We start from the raw sequence: 17042 nt of genomic DNA on the forward strand, positions 1-17042 counted from the left end.
ATTGGTTGCACAAAGACCAATCCAGGATAAGCAGACACGGATTCATCAAGCCAGGTCTAAGTTATCCGGTATGTGTGCGCGTTCTTGTTTCTCCCCCAAATAACTCACGGTTGGAATATAAAAGACGCGAAAAATAGCGTCTTGCACACAAAGTGAATAACCGCTTTTGATATAGACTAACAACGAGGTAAAGTTCTACTTTTTTGGATGGGGGATCATGATTATTTCTGTTACATTACGGGAGTAGGTGTGGCAGATCAATTGAATGCAAATTTACGTATGCACCCACGTGTGTGAGAGCTTCCTTGTCTCGGCACGCAACGTCATTAGGAAGCGCTTTGCCACCGCAAAGATGCACAAAGTATCTTAATTTGTCTTAAAAGCCGAATTAGTTCAAAACACCTTCGAAAAATGTCCCCTCCACTTCCAATCAACTACTACAGCAGCATATTCATCAAACATCTGTCAAAAAAGAAGCAAACAACGAGTAGGCTATGTTATTAATTATAAGGCCACCATAATTTAAATGACATCCATATGGTATTAGGCAGACATTCTGCTGTGTTTTGTGAGTAAATGCATGTTGCAAATAATATATAAATGGAATCTACAGCTCTTTAAAAAAAATCACGTGGAGGTCTCATTTGAATGACAGCTAGCTGAACCAATCAGATTATGTAATTACCATTAGAATCAACTTATCTTGGCTGTGAGCCTGGTCAGGAGCAGGTTAGCTCCACAGAATAAATCGCCATGGTAACTTATACCATAACATATCCTGCTGCCCCCTATCCCGCTTTTGTGCAACTGGATCACGGATAAATTGAGCCAGGATAACCAAGATATCCCGGGTTAATCCCTTATCCTAGTTTTGTGCAATAGGCCCCTGGCCAATTTAGTTTGATTATGTCCACAGTGAAAATGCAGAACATTTTCTAGAAATAAGGCACAGGTTAAAAAATAACAGTTTCCCCACAAGTAAAGGATCAATTCTGGCAGTCATCATGATCTTATGTGATTGTGTAATGTTTATTCCTTTCTAGCAGAACTTCAAAATCAAACAGTGAACACCCATTCTGTATGAGCACCACATTGTGCTGAGGGAGAGAGACTAAACATTAGGAGACTTTCACGTAAGTCGACGCAGCAGTGTTTCTCATGGTTGTTGCTTAGTGCACACATTTAGACTAGTCTACCTGCTACACAGCCACACCCACACACGCAGACACACCTCTAGACTCTTAATCCCTGTTAACAATACAAATACAAAGACCATTAGATACAGTATGCATGTATGGGATTGATTTTTATATGTGAACGTGCAATATACCCAAGCCTGTCCTCGCTTTTCCAAAACAGTGACCACTCCTCATCCTGACTCATTTGAACCCCCCCATCCTTCCTGCTTCCTGCTTCAGCCTTGCCTGACAATGTAGGTTCAGAGCCCACTGCACCTCAGTAATGAGCCAACGAGCTGAGGCTGCAGGATCCGCGCGCTCCTCCGTCGTCTTATCCCTCCGTTCCCCCCTCCCTCCCTCCCTCCCTTCTTTTCCTCCTATTCTCTGCGCTCCCTCATCAGTCTGCTTTCTATCTCTGCATCTGCTACGCTGAGCTCATCGTTTCCATGAATGCCCGAGATCAATCCAGGCCACTAATCCAGCATCCCCAGTTCCTCTCTTTCCTCTCCTCTCCCCCTCTATCTTCTCTATCTATCATTTCCCATGATCATTCCAAACCCCTACCTATACATCACGCTGCACTGACAAAGCCGTTTATTTCATTTTGCTCCATTTCGGACTCTTAGTACGCTCTCTTGGTCTCCCTCTCTCATCATACTTTTACCCATGCACTTTGTGCGGATACATAACAGTTTTTAAAGGGGGCATTTGGGGTAGCCTGTGTGGTGCTGTCATTTACTTTTCCACAATTAAAGTGGCCCTCTCTGTCCTCTTCTTCCCTCGTTTGCACTTTTCCATCCTGCAGATGAAATTAGGCCAGTTTGGGGCCAGAACACTGGCCAGGACTCAGGGAGGACTCTTAAAGCCTCATACAGGGGCTCCCTGTCCAATTCTTCTCCTCCTCTCACCCACTCCTTCACCCTCTCTCTCCTCCTCTTTTTGTTTCTCTCCCTTTCTTCTCTCTCTTTCTCCTTCTCTTTTCTCTTTTTGTCTCCCTCTCCTCACTTTCTCCATCTCCTTTCTCTTAGTCTCTCTCCCTCTTCCTCTCTCTCCATCTCTCTCTCTCACTCACTCTTCCTCTCTCTCTCCATCTCTCTCTCTCTCTCTCTCTTTCTCTCTCTCCCTCCGGCCTCACTGCAGCACTCCTTCCCTCTGGCTCCTCTGTTTATAAGGGCTCCAGGCATGCGCCCGGGCCGTCTGCCATCTCCTCACTGATTAAAAGCTGGCCCGTGTAAAGTTTGCACATTTTTCTTACGCTGGCAACAAATGTGTGATGATTCAACACTTGACGTCTTCTGCAGCTACATGCATGCACCCTGAATTCTTAAGAGGGGTAATGCACTTTAAGATATCCACAGTATGAAGTCACACCTCCAGTAACACATATATGCACCATACCTACAGATTTTTCATCTTCAGCTGTGCAAAACCACGCTAACCCGTATCAAGCCTCTATCCATACACTCACTGACTGACTGACTGCGACAACTGTGTTTGTGTCTAGATGCTAGACGACAACAGCTGCAAGGAGCTTTTCCTAGATTAGGCGTAGCTAGACTCACTGAATGCTGATCCTGAGTCAGTTATGCACTATGCAGTGTCTGCCACGGATTGTGGCACCATCACAGACCATCTAACTCGTTTTCCAAATCAGCATTCTAGAATTCCCTGCTTCAACCGAAACCTGTAAGCCATCTCTGGTGTAATCATTTAACCATTCACGACTAGGAAAAGCACTCAGAGAGCGCAAACCTCCGCCAAGCGAACACATAACCATGATACGGATCACTTTCTTGGGTCATTTCAGAACCTCCTTGGAAATCCATCCATAACGTTTTGAGTTATCTTGCGAACAAACAAACAAACAAACAAACCCGATGAACACACAACCTGCTTGGCGGAGGTAATAAGCTGCTCTCCTGATGCCAGCAGCCCTCCTGAGTAAAAAACAGTGCTGTGAGGAGTCAGGTGTGGTGTGCTGATGTGACTTACGCAGGTGAAGAGCAGCGCGCCGAGCGAGGCGTAGACGATGTGCAGGATCTTGTGGCGGATGAACATGCAGAGGATGGAGAAGAGCAGCAGCACGATCAGACACACAAACAGAACCCCGCGGCAGGAAGTGAAGTCGTACTTGCTCTGTGAGAGACAAACGGGGTAGTTGATGGGGGGGGGGGGGAGAGAGTGAAAGAGAAAGAGAGAGAGAAACTTCATGATTCCAACCGCTGTAAAAAACGACCATGTCAAAATACACGTCTGCAGTCAAATGCACAAGGCCTGTGGTCAGCATTTAAAAATCCCCTCTCACTGAGCTGAGCTGAGCTGAGCACAGCTGCACTTCACTGGCTTAAACTGATGAAAAACATTTGAAGAACAACATGCTTTATATGTTACAGTCGAAATGGCAAATAAGGCCTCTGGTGTTCTTTGAAGAGCAGATGGGAGGCAGACAGACTGGCGAGGAGAGGGACGAGCGGGGGGGGGGGCTGGGGGGGGGGGCTGACCTGCAGAGAGAACAGCACCACGGAGAAGCAGACCACCGCGGTGATGCCCACAGCCATGATCACGGTGTCGGTGTCGTAGAAGCTGGCGATCATCCCCACCATGTAGGACAGGCTCAGAGTCAGGATGGACTGGAAAACAAAAACGCACAACATGATCCGTCATCACACACACACACACACACACACACACACACACACACACACACACACACACACACACACACACACACACACACACACACACACACACACACACACACACACACACACACACACACACACACACACACACACACACACACACACACACACACAAACACACACACACCACTATCATCACCATGACCACCTCAATCAGCATGATCATCAACAACACACTGGATAAATGTTTCAAAACCATAACCTAAATAACCCTGTATTCACAACGCCACTTTTTCCTTTCTCTTGCTGCCACAGAAATTGAAATTGAAGTTAAAATCGAAACCAGTATGCTTGCAAATTGGCCCACTACATAAATCGTCTATTAGTCTTCTTACTCCTCACCGATGACATTTTGGCCTGGCAACTGGATCTCAGGCTCTGCTCACGGAAGCGCTTACAAGTCATAATAAAAGAAGTAAGCAAACCAACAACCACACACTCGAGGCACAGAGAGGAGCGCCTACCAGGGCGATCAGGTTCCATGGGTGCTTGCGGCGGAAGTCTCCGCAGCAGCTCAGCACGATCAGGGACACGAAGAAGATGGCGTAGGACACGTAGTACGTCCACGGGTTGCGGCGCACAAATATCTTGGCATCTTGGTGGAAGGTGAAGACCGCCACGAAGGAGAAGGTGACCAGGAGCTGCACCGTCAGGACCAAGAACACCTTGACGCGCACGGCAGAAGAGAAAAGAATGTGTGAATGGATGGAGTGAACACAGCAGCTCACAATAGTGTGTAAAGCACGGTCTTTCACTGGAGATAATGACCAACTCAAATTTGAATGACTAGACTAGACCTTGGCTTGTAAAGGGACAGTCTAGTGGGTCTAGTAAATTCCCCATTATGTTTCGGTGAGCACTGGATACTCTTCACAGTGAATGGCAGGCCATTGTCACCCCCCCATCTGTGCTCATTCATTCTCTCACAATAGAGGAAGTGCTACCCTCCTTATGCAGCGAAAAACAACTGACATTCAAACTTAAAACACACAAAAAGCTCCACAGCTACACAGGGAATGTATTGGGGTGTGGGATCCCAACTCCGTCATAAACGGACCGGACAGCTCTCTCTCATGTCTGAGCTACATTACAAACTGTCGGTCAAATTGACAGCAGAATTTTAATGGTGGCATCTGTCACCAAGTTACAGTCATGTCAATAGGCCTGGCTAGGCTTACTGTATATAGAGCACGACAGTATGTGTTCATTCTCAGCTGTCATCAGGTCGAGACTGTCCAGTGATATAGTATGTGTTCAGCTTTCATATGCTAAATGACCTACATCATATTTCATCACCTTATGATGGTGTAATAATTGAAGTCAAACATCCATACTGACACCGTGGATAACACAAATGGATGCCACAGAATACATTCATTTACAAATAACTGTGATTGATTGTTGATTCTGACACGAATGGATATTGACCCATTAAATCTTTCATGTAACCAGTTACAATACAGCAGTTACATGGCCTCTGAATGCTAATGTGACACTGACCTACATCTCCCAGATTCGTGCCAGTCCCATAAGCCAATAAAACATGGGCCTAAGTGACAAAACTCGGTCCTCAGTCCTTGATATTTATTTGGTTGTATAGCCAGAAAAGCACATTAAAAAAACTGTATTATAAACTTTACTTGTGTACCATTTGGTGCCACTCAGTTAATGTGCCAATATTTTAGTTCTCCACATACAATGAGCATGAAGATATTGAGGATAGAGCAAGGAAAGGTTACGATTTTCAATTTCATTTTCAAAAGACTGAAGACGTATGTGGGATAGCCAATAGGCACATGAAAATCTATGTGGAAGAATGTGTAGATATACAGTATTTAGTGTGCAAAGCGTCAATGTTGTACCACTGGTGGACTCAAAGGTGGTGGACTCAAAGGTGGTGGACACATCCCCAGTGCCCCCATGGTTAATCCTGTTAAAGTGCCCTCAAAAATCTATTGGCTAGCCTATCAAATTGAAAACATTTTGAAAACGATTTGGAATTTAACAAAAACATTGTACAGGTCTTAGTTTTGGGACCAAAACATTAAGTAGACAAACTCTGAACAAAATCTAAAACAGCGTGGCAACCATTTCTCTGGATTCTGTCTGATTTGACACAGAATGACCCAACTGATTAAGAGTCCGGTCACTCTATCTACTCAAGATGACGATTGTGCACCAACATCCAAGGCTGCATTTGGATCATGCTCTTCCAACACACAAACACGCATTCCTTACCTTTCTGATGAAGGCCTGGCGGATGCTCTTATCCTCAAAGCCCGAGTTGGTAAACTCCTCGTTGTCATAGTATGAGGGAGGCCCGTTCTCACCATGGTAACCAGGGCTGTCCATCATGGGTGCTACGGAAGCGCAGCAGATAAAAGAAAAGACATTAAAGGACAAGGCTGAAAAGAGAATGGGGAGAGCAAGGGAACTGTGTGGACGAGAATACTAAAGGGACAGCACCAGATCAAGACATCTGAAGACAACACACTCAACATTCACTGCTGTTCTCATTGTTAGTCCTCACAAATGGGTCTTTTATTTATATATTAATTTCATATCAAGCAATGCCAATGGAACAAAACAACTTAAAACAAGCATTGCTTTTAGTAAGTCATCTCATAAATGCTGTAGAAGAACGGTCAACAATATCTGGAGGGCAGAAAAACTTGTAATGTTATTACTGTAAACCTAAATTGTTTTATCAACATTCAGATAACAATACAACGGTGATCTCATGCAAATAAGAGTCCCAGCGTCCATACTGATCACTCGCAAACTCTATTCTGCTATTCAGACACAGTAGAACGCATACTGTATGCTCTTCAGCAGTGGTTCTCAACTGGTGTGTCGTGAGGCAAAGTGGAATTTTGAGAGACTCAATGTATCCTTAAACAGGCTCGTAGTCATATTAAGTGGTTGTTATAACGTAGCCTAATTGGCTACAGATCTATCAGCAGCAGCTCAGTCAATATCACGTGAGCATGCCTGTCACTGTTGTCTCAGCACAAAAACACCGTAACTGTAAGAATGGGCAAAGGAAGTGGCACTGCCCACTGTAAGTATTAGCAAAGGAATGAACCGCCCTGGTATAGCCTATAATAGTGTAATAATCTATTCATGTGGCATTTTGGTGTGACCTTTGGTGTGCCTCTCTACCCCAAAAAGGTTGAGAAGCTCTGCTCTACAGATACATCATGATCAGTCCATAGAAGAGAAGCTGTGTATCGCTGCTTTCTCAGAGAAACCAAGATTGGGATATTTGGCCCCGTCTCCCCGTTATGAAAGGATCCGTCACATGCTTCCGCTGCTTCCAGCTCCTCCACTGATGGCGTCTGCCGATTTCACTAATTGGCCAAATCCAGCAGAGGTAGTGCAGCGTAGCGAGTTGAACGAGGCTTAGCACGATGCTAGGCTAAAATGAACACCTGCAGCGCCGCAGGCTTCAGTTCAGCTGGCTGGCCAGCTGTGTTTCTTTTTTGCGCCATCATGGCAGAGTCTGCCGTTTATTTTCAGCAACTGTCCTTGTTAAGGACTGCAAATGTGAGCCCTCATAATTCTTACTTTCCATTTCTATCTAATTGAGAATACGACAGAAATGCTGGAGCTTCCATTCAACACATTTAGCATTATTGAACACATACCGGTACTAAAAAAGCATCCTTTCAGAGATCTTATTGAAGTATTCTGATAAGAAGCCTACCCTTCAGTTCTACTTTTAAGGGCTTCTCCAGTACAATCAACTGTTTGCTTAATGCGTTCCTGCAGCTGGGAAGGTAGGTTCCTACTTCTTGAACTACCCACTTCCTTAGTGAGAACGTTCACTATGTTGAGAGATGTCAAAACATTCTCCTAGGAACCCTCCCATAACCCCCACTTCAAAATGGGAAGTCCCCCATTCGGGTGACATACGACCCCTAAACTCTAGTTGCTCATGAACACACATTAGCTTGCCACCTATTAGGAGTATGGCTACGGAGCACCCAGAGGTTTCCCCTACGCTGGTAAAATCTCATCAATAGAGGAATGTGCTTGTTTTAGAATGGAAAACTGCAGTCACTGGAGCAAGTGGCAGAGCCAGACCTCTGAGCGGATGGTAATGCCACCTGACTTGACATGTAGGGCTGCCGCAGCAGAGCCCAATGGCGGCTGCTGCTGATGTAAGGTGGAAAGACAATCGCGGGAGTTTCCACATGGAGAGCCAGCTAGCCATCTCCCCGTCAGACTGGCGACTGCTGGACTCCAATCTGGACTCATGCCTCGCCTTCAGAAGGCATTTTTACAGCACTGTACACTGTCAAAACTTTTAGAAAAAAAAATAGAATTCAGGAAAAAAAGTTTGTTTTCAAGTCGTTGATGCATGAAGGGGATTTAAGTCAATGGGTGCCTCTGAACATCTCTCCTCAATCCTCGAAGCCTGATCCTCGAGGGGCGTTCCCTCTGATCTATAACTAACACTGGATAGACTATCCCATTGTTGCCACCCCATCATTCGTTATGTAGATCAGTGAGGATCGAGGCCAGAGGAGGAAGGGAGGACGCATAAAACACGAATGAGAGGCACCCATAGAGATGCAGCTACTCACTGGAGCAAGTTTCTAAACACAACACTGCTGATGGCCAATGCTGTTTATGGTCAGCCAGCTACTCTAGATAGTCTAAATGTAGATCATTAATTGCCCTGCTGGGAACCACTGACGAGAAATCTGAGAATCAGGTATCACTAGGCACTCACCATTGGGGTTGGGGACAAAGGCAGGCTGTGGGGGGACCTGTCCGTACCCTGGGCCTGGGTAGGGCTGCTGTGGGTAGGGGCGTTCCCTCTGATCTATAACTAACACTGGATAGACTATCCCATTGTTGCCACCCCATCATTCGTTATGTAGATCAGTGAGGATCGAGGCCCGAGGAGGAAGGGAGGACGCATAAAACACAAATGAGAGGCACCCATAGACTGAGATGCAGCTACTCACTGGAGCAAGTTTCTAAACACAACACTGCTGATGGCCAATGCTGTTTATGGTCAGCCAGCTACTCTAGATAGTCTAAATGTAGATCATTAATTGCCCTGCTGGGAACCACTGACGAGAAATCTGAGAATCAGGTATCACTAGGCACTCACCATTGGGGTTGGGGACAAAGGCAGGCTGTGGGGGGACCTGTCCGTACCCTGGGCCTGGGTAGGGCTGCTGTGGGTAGGGGCGTTCCCTCTGATCTATAACTAACACTGGATAGACTATCCCATTGTTGCCACCCCATCATTCGTTATGTAGATCAGTGAGGATCGAGGCCCGAGGAGGAAGGGAGGACGCATAAAACACGAATGAGAGGCACCCATAGACTGAGATGCAGCTACTCACTGGAGCAAGTTTCTAAACACAACACTGCTGATGGCCAATGCTGTTTATGGTCAGCCAGCTACTCTAGATAGTCTAAATGTAGATCATTAATTCCCCTGCTGGGAACCACTGACGAGAAATCTGAGAATCAGGTATCACTAGGCACTCACCATTGGGGTTGGGGACAAAGGCAGGCTGTGGGGGGACCTGTCCGTACCCTGGGCCTGGGTAGGGCTGCTGTGGGTAGGGCATCTGTGGATAGGGCACCTGAGGGTAGGGGGAGCCCTGGGGGAAGCCTGGCTGATCGTAGGGGCCTGGGGCGGGGTATCCAGGTGCCCCTGGTGCCCCCGGGCCCCCCATGTAGTTCGGTGGAGGCGCCCCAAACGCAGGGGGGTTGGGCTGGCCGTAGACGTTGCTGTGGAGGGGGTTGCACTCCCCCATTCCAGGGTAGCCGCTCTTGTCCTGAGACATCACTGCTACTTCCACAGGGGTCCTGTGAGGGAGGGAGGGAGAGAGAAAGCAAAAAAGAGTAAACAGAACTGTATGTGACCGAACTGAAGCAGAGCTGATGACTCATAGCTGAATGCCCGTCTGTGGGGGGGCTGTGCCCATATGTCCCAAAAGCACAGCAGATATGCAAGCAGGACAAATACAAACACACCAGTGCATTTAGCCATGAAATATAACCTCCTACTTATGTCTAGTAAGCAACAACACTTCCTAACCAGTACTAAAACAGGCCTACGGGAAAAGGACAACTCAGAGAGACAGATGATGTTGGCTGCATCTCTGATGGATTTATCTCATGTTTCACACCACATGCAAAGGAAGTGTTGCCGTGACCACAGTAAGCGCTATAAAGTAGATAGATATCAATGGAAGTTGCTGGTAAATGATTTAACAAGATTGGATGCAAGGAGCAAGGCCTGGGGAAGCACCCAAGATTGGCCAAATTTTATTTTTTATTAACCGGAAATCAGAAGTGGCTGGATTTGGAAAATACGTTTGCAACGCCTTGATTATTACACCAGATGAGAGTGTAGTTCCATGTCAAATCAGCCTAGAAAAACGCCAGGTTTCATTTTCACTTGGTCTTATTGCACTTTCTAACTTGAGAAGAGACACGTTTTAAATGGGAAAATTGCCGGAAATCTTAGTCACTTTTAAACATGATGCTAGAAGGCGAGATCCTACTGGTCTAATCCGTTTAAATGATCTACGCTAGGCTGAAACTAAAAGGTTTATCGCCAGACTCACAGAATGGCTGGATGAACGGGAAAAAGGTACATCGTTTTGCTCGAAGGAAGGTGGAAAATTAGCTTATTTCCAAAAATGGCGGAATATCCCAAATCTAGACGCTATTCATGTGAATGGAAGATGCAGGGCATACACCCGCCTCTCGCCAAATGCGAGTAAGAAATCTACAATGGCAAGTAAATAATAAGAAAGGCCATCGCACTGACGGGTTGAATTGATGATAGTGTAAACATTCAGCACTGCAAAACATGCTAACATCACACATTTAAAGTCAATGGGTGAACTCGCTAGCACTACACTTATATTCATTTTACATTCAAATGTAGTTCTGCTCGTTTCTGAACACAATGATTTGAATGAATTGTGTTTACCTAACTGTCCAGTGTATGCTGACAACTTAATTCACTCTCATTTTCCCAATTTTGATGACAAACTTCGCTGGAAGCTATATTCGATGGTAGCTTCATTGCTAGCTAGCTAACTTTATATAGTCCGTTCAACATAACCAACGTACACATTACGTATTAAAACTATTCCCACGGACATTGTAGGAAATGTACATTAATGTGAGAATACATTTAGATGCAACTTATGAGTATATGGTGTTATGCCATAAGACTTAGCTTGCTAAACCGAGCTACTCAGTCCGGCCATTGAAAACAGTCAATCGGTACACTCGGGACAGTTCTGGCAATTTAACTGGAATTAGCCAAATGAGGGAACTTAATGTTACTCTTAACCTCGGTGATACAGAGATAACTATCAGTCCAAATGAGTTTGAGCCGTTTATTGATCTTTGCTAAAGATCTAATCTTTCTTAAGGTGTTTTCTGTACTCACACCAGTCCACCTCCATTAGATTAGATTAGAACACATGCAGTGGAAACGAACTTTTACCCGCCCCACGGGGGTGTTTCAGCCATGGTAACCACGGTAACTGGGGGCGCTAACCATGATTATGACGAGATGCCGTCTGTGTATGTCACAGCCAAAGCCATCGATATCTGATGGCTTTGGTCACAGCGTGTGGAAGAAAATGCTGCACAGTGCAGCCTGCACTATCATAACATTTTTAAAGTGCATATCACAATCCTATGATCACAATGAACTCAGAACATACAGATCAAAGACATGGCCGCCACATGAATGTAGATCTTTTTTCAATAATGAGTTTTGTGGCCACTGGCAGAAAAGCAAACATGTTAATTGTATACCCTGTATAGATCGCATTTTTATTTACTGATCTGCCAAATAGCCAAATAACCATAACCAGAGCATCTGGCTCTGACCATAACCATCTCAGAAGGCTAGAATTTGTAGGGGGAAAGTTAGTTGCTATGGGTTGCTATGATGACACATTTCACCTTTATGACATAGCCTAGTTTACCTTTATGATGCAAGCGATGACATATGCAGTGGGTTATTGTAGTGACAGTCACCTAATTAATTTCTAATTCAACAGTCTCATCAGCAGTGATAAGGCTGGTTTTCAAATTGATAATTTTCTTCCAGAAAAGGAAGAAAACATTTCATGAAAAACTCATAATAGAAAACATGGAAGGTACGTGCCATTTTTAGTAGAACTATAATCATTGTTTTGACACATTATTTTGTCCATAGAACCTTTTCAGATTTTGGTCTGAAAACTGGATAAACTGTTTGCTATATTTTCATTCACAGACGATCTTTCTCAACTTGAGACTGCATCAAGACACTCTGATGGCTCAAGTTCAGGATCTGCTCTAAGCTCCCCTCAGGAGAGGAGGCACCTGTCTCATTTACAGGAATACATTCTAAATCTTACTGAGGAGTGAGTTCTGCAGCTTACTAGTCAATCCAACAGTGACTCACCAAAATAATTCAGATTTTAAGTTCATAGAGGCCTTCTGTTAAAATGTCATCTTCTTATTATTTTTCTTAGGGAGTGGATGGCTTTCAGCAGCATGCTGCAATCTCCTGTGAGTACTGTTGTTCCAACAATAGTGTGGCAGATTAGTTTAACCTTTTCAAACTTTTTAAATTACCCTTAGATGTCATTCCATTTTCTGTTTTTGAGACTGTGTATAACATATTTTTCACTGACCACAGATGACAAGGTCACAGTTTACAGAACTGTGCATGACTGTTTTGAAAGTAGTGAGCCTTAGCTCGATTACAGTGATTCTGCCGGCATATGTCTGTGTGGCAAAGGATGCATCCTTAAGGTCCACCCCCCTCTCAGACACCACCTCAACTGAAAGGTAAAGTCAAGCAGAATCACAGAGAGTGATGGATAATAACTCAAATTTGTCAAATGGATTGTGAAACAAACACTTATGGAAACTATGTTGAATGTAGTACTAGTGAGAGAGTATTCTTAGAACAGGCATTCCCAAACTGTGGTACACAAGCTGCTTCTAGGGGCTACACAAAATGAAAAGGGCTATAGAGGAGAGGTGTTATAAATTAACTTTTGAAATCTTTTGTAATTACTTGTTACATGAATAAATAAATAATTTATAAACACAACAAACACATAATTATATGGAAACATAAAATTAAAAGATATAAACTCTATAGAAGGCTATGCTTTCAGTAAAAAAAGAGAGGCTTATTAAACATGATACCTGGAATATGTCAATAGAATGTGTCGGATGGTGAGGGTACACGAGCCAAGTGAGGATGTAGAAGGTGGTTTGTGGGTAAAAAAGTTTGAGAACCACTGTCTTAAAGGGTGAACCATGAAGCAACTTTGTATAAAACACAAATCTCAATATTTGTATCTTTATTAAAGGTCTCCTTCATCAGTGCTGTGCCGTAGCTCACTGGCCACGTCTCCTGAGTCACTGGTGACGGATGAAAGTGCTGCGAGTGAAAGTACCTCGTCCTCTTCTCCTGAAACCACACGTGCTGTGAGCGACCTGGTGCGCAGAATGATTGAAATGAAAGAGGCCCGGGCAACAGTGCATAAATTGGCTGCATGCTACCCAGTGACCTCTGAGGTCTATGACTCAGAAATGGATGCTGCAAGCTCTGTGAGTGAGTCCTCTGCCCACACGGAGGCCCATGATTTGACCTGCATCACTGCTATCCTGGAAAGACTGGTAGCCAGTGGAAACATTGAGAAGGTCGCCAGAAACCTTGTCAGTCAGATTCAGGGTGTTCTCCAGAACAGCAGCCCAGCCTCTATTCCTGTGGCTGCTAGCAAAAGCCTTTCAGATTCTGTCCTCGCTACGAAGGTTAAGACAGTTCCAAAGCAGGTTGTAAGTGCCTCTAATTTAGTTTATGCCTACGCTGAGGATGCAATCAAGAACTTGCTTCAGCCATATTTTTTCCCCCTTGTGGAGTGGAATACAAATGAAGACGTTGCCTCGTCCACAATGTTCTCATCCAGGATCCAGAGCACACTCTCCGGCTCTTATGCCAGTAGTAGTCCAGGTAGCTCCCAATCGTCTGATGCTGCCACTACCAGAGGTCCCTCCACTGTGCCCTCTCTTCTTGGGCTGGATAAAGCTGATTGCAGCTGCCTGACAACCAGACTGATTCAAAGGCTGCCTGCTAACATTAATTATCTAGAAACAGTGGAGTCTTCCCAATGTCACATTGCAACTTGTGATCAAGGCATGTATCCTTCACGTACATTTAGTGAAGTAGCAAACCTCTTCACCCAAGTGATGACTTTCCAAGTAATGGACATAGTTGATTCGGAGCTGAAGAGACATGATCAGGCCAGCCTGTCCAACAAAAGACTATCTAGTGCCAGATCTGATGAACCCAGGATCTTATCATCTGACATGGATGGAACTGTTACTGAAGGAGAAATGTCCTTTCTGCTGGATACGAGCCCTGGCCACTCTGGTGGTTTGTTTTCCGGACTGATCCAGAGGTTCCTTGCAGAATTCAGATACTCAGAATCTGCTGTGTCTGATGCAGGTGACGACATCAGAGGCACCGCTACATCATCCCCCAGGAGCCAAAGCACCGATCTGGCGCTGCAAGCTTTGAGCCGGACATGGCAAAGGACTCAAAAGTTGCATCTCAAAAACTTAAAAACATGTTAGGGCTGTTCACCAGTGTGATGGTTCGCCAAGTCGTGGATGTCCTTCACAAGGAATCAACAGTGGAAATGGATAGAGATCAGCCTAAGGTTGTGCCCACTGTAGAGGAGCAATGCAGTGCAGATGAGCAGCCTCGTGGCTCAACCAGCAGACCATCAAGTTCTAAAGCCTCTGACCGACTCACCATTTTGCTGTCAGATGGCATAACTGATGCAGATGAAACAGTCAGTGTTGGTTCAGATAGCAGTGACAATGGCTGTTTGGTCACGGTGCTGATGCTAAGGCTGTTGACCAAAATCAAGGACCAACCAACCTCTTCAGCCGATATGATGGACTCCCAAGAGCTGATTGAGAAACTTCTCTCCGAGTTCAGCAGTAACTCAGGAACTCCAACTTTCAACACTTATCCAAGCAATGTAAAGGTTCAGGCAATATTCAGAACCATGGATAAGTTCCTCCTGAGGGAATTCGGGCCAGAGACTGTCCTTCAGAGAGCTGCGGAGACACAGGACATCTCCTTTGATAAGGTTTTGCTAACGGCATTGAGGAAGGAACTGCTGCACCAGAGTGGTGAAGCAACTGCTGCCCCGGCAACCCAGAATGCTCCACCATCCCCTCAGCCGGTGCCTGTTGCAGAGGATGGACAAACAGGGCTCTCTGACAAACAGGGCTCCACTAAACTGAGGATGCCAAAAATGAGGTTCAGAATGAAGGTAATTAACAACGCTATATCTTATTATCACAGTTTCTCACAGTTGTCCAATTCTACTGTTTCTTTGCCATGATGCAGGTAACTCTGCAGGTCACCTGAATAACATTTATTTTTGTTCTAAACTATTAGATGCCAAAAAGAGGCAGCAGGAAAGTGTCTCCCACCAATGCCTTTTCTGACACAAGTAAGTTTTATGAGACATTCAATCTGTCATCAATATATGTTTTACTTCCATTTTCACATGGTGTGGTATTATCATTAGTTTCTGATGTTATTTAATTTCTTATTGATGATTTGGATTTGCTTCTCCAGCTGATAAGCAATCAGAGACCTCTGCCCCTGGTATGCCATGTGATGAGAGGAATACATCTGCGTCTGCTTCTGGACTGAAGACTCGCAAACGATCCTTTTTCCTCAGGATTTTCACATGCTGCATAGGCACATCTGAAGCCTAGGCCATTATTATTCTTAAAAAGTATATCTTCCCTTTCTTTCCCCAATTGTTTCCAGTCAAATATATTAATAAAGTTTTTGCCTTCCTTACACAGATGTAAATCAATGTTCTTCACTGATAAAATAAATAAATAAATAAAAATAATGATGATGATGATGATGATAAATAAGTAAAAATCAACTCAATTGAAAGCATTAACCCACTTCAGGTGATCTTGATCTTCGACCCTGCTACCTTGAAAACCATATCAGTGCATTTAGCCTTTATAGTAATTAATTATGCTTATGATGATTATGAGGTTACGTGAAGATCTGTGAAGCCCCTTGATATATTTGGTACAAACACTGTATGTAGGATCTTGTGCGGTTTTCACCTTTGACCCCAGGACCTACAGTAGTTGAAGCTAACCAGTGCATGTAGTCCTCAACACCTTTGGACCAAGCAGACCATACCCGCTGTTTTCAAAAAATCTAAAATCAAAAATCCACTTAACAACTCCTCAAATGAATGATTGAGGTGATTTACTTACGCTGCACTGGCTTTACACATGCCAACACTACATTTCATCCTCAGATATTTAGTTTTCTCTTCAAACAACTTTTTCAGTCTATCAGAATGATATTCTGTATTAGCCGTGTGCGCACATACCCACACACACACAGACAGACTGTCAGAATGGTATCTGAACATCTATAAACCAAGCATGCACACACAGACAAACAGAAACACACAAATGTATACAAACGTTCTATCACTTAATCTGTCCTCCAACCCCCACCCAGTGCGGTAGCCTATTCTCTCTTTGTAGGGCGGCACATTGAATAACAGCAGAATTATGTAACCCTGCCCCATTTCCTCTGGACAGCCAATCCCCTGAGCTTTCATCCCGTATGTGCTTCTCTTAAGGAGACGGCTGTCTCAAAAACAAATACAGACACACTGACACACACACACACAGGGTGTCAGTCTTTCATTGAGAACTTTCTGCAACCCTTTTTGTGAACACCATAACTATCCCCGAGTTATTTGGCCAAAAGTTGGTTGTGTAGTACGCAGGTACAACAAACAATACACTTTCTCATCTGTACCTATACAATGATAGCACCTCTTTGACAATTGGCTTTATTCCCATTGTGACTTGCAATAACCTAAAATAACAAAAAGCGTGATGCATGCGTAAATGTAAAGATGAAACCAAACACACGGATTGGCCTATGTTGATCACACCACCAAGCACATACAGTACAGTCATCACTCTGACAGCCACAACCGTCTGCAAAAGTCAGGGACAAAGGTGAACAAGATTACACAGATTTATTGTCCTCTCCACTTTTTATACACTACTCTCTCTGCTGTGACGT

At 44.5% G+C, this 17042-nt stretch overlaps 1 protein-coding gene and 1 long non-coding RNA gene across 3 annotated transcripts in view; one reads left to right on the top strand and one right to left on the bottom strand.

Moving 5' to 3' along the window:
• grinaa (glutamate receptor, ionotropic, N-methyl D-aspartate-associated protein 1a (glutamate binding)) overlaps positions 1-17042 on the bottom strand; it is a 28056-nt gene that overhangs the window by 3053 nt on the left and 7961 nt on the right. Inside the window, exons 1-6 of one of the 2 annotated variants that reach the window (XM_062529277.1) lie at positions 12562-12668; positions 9393-9715; positions 6119-6240; positions 4345-4545; positions 3680-3808; positions 3171-3314 (exon numbers count right to left, since the gene is read on the bottom strand). In XM_062529277.1, the coding sequence (XP_062385261.1) occupies positions 3171-3314; positions 3680-3808; positions 4345-4545; positions 6119-6240; positions 9393-9693 (897 nt within the window). In that variant the 5' untranslated portion in view covers positions 9694-9715; positions 12562-12668. Of the gene's footprint in view, positions 1-3170; positions 3315-3679; positions 3809-4344; positions 4546-6118; positions 6241-9392; positions 9716-12561; positions 12669-17042 lie in introns of those variants that run through there. The other variant, XM_062529276.1, reaches the window with a different exon arrangement.
• LOC134073258 (uncharacterized) lies at positions 15179-15770 on the top strand. Its single transcript, XR_009937257.1, has 3 exons — positions 15179-15228; positions 15357-15411; positions 15540-15770. It is a non-coding gene; the product is annotated as an uncharacterized LOC134073258 (long non-coding RNA).

The sequence above is a fragment of the Sardina pilchardus genome, chromosome 24, assembly GCF_963854185.1.
Source record: "Sardina pilchardus chromosome 24, fSarPil1.1, whole genome shotgun sequence".
NCBI lineage: Eukaryota > Metazoa > Chordata > Actinopteri > Clupeiformes > Clupeidae > Sardina > Sardina pilchardus.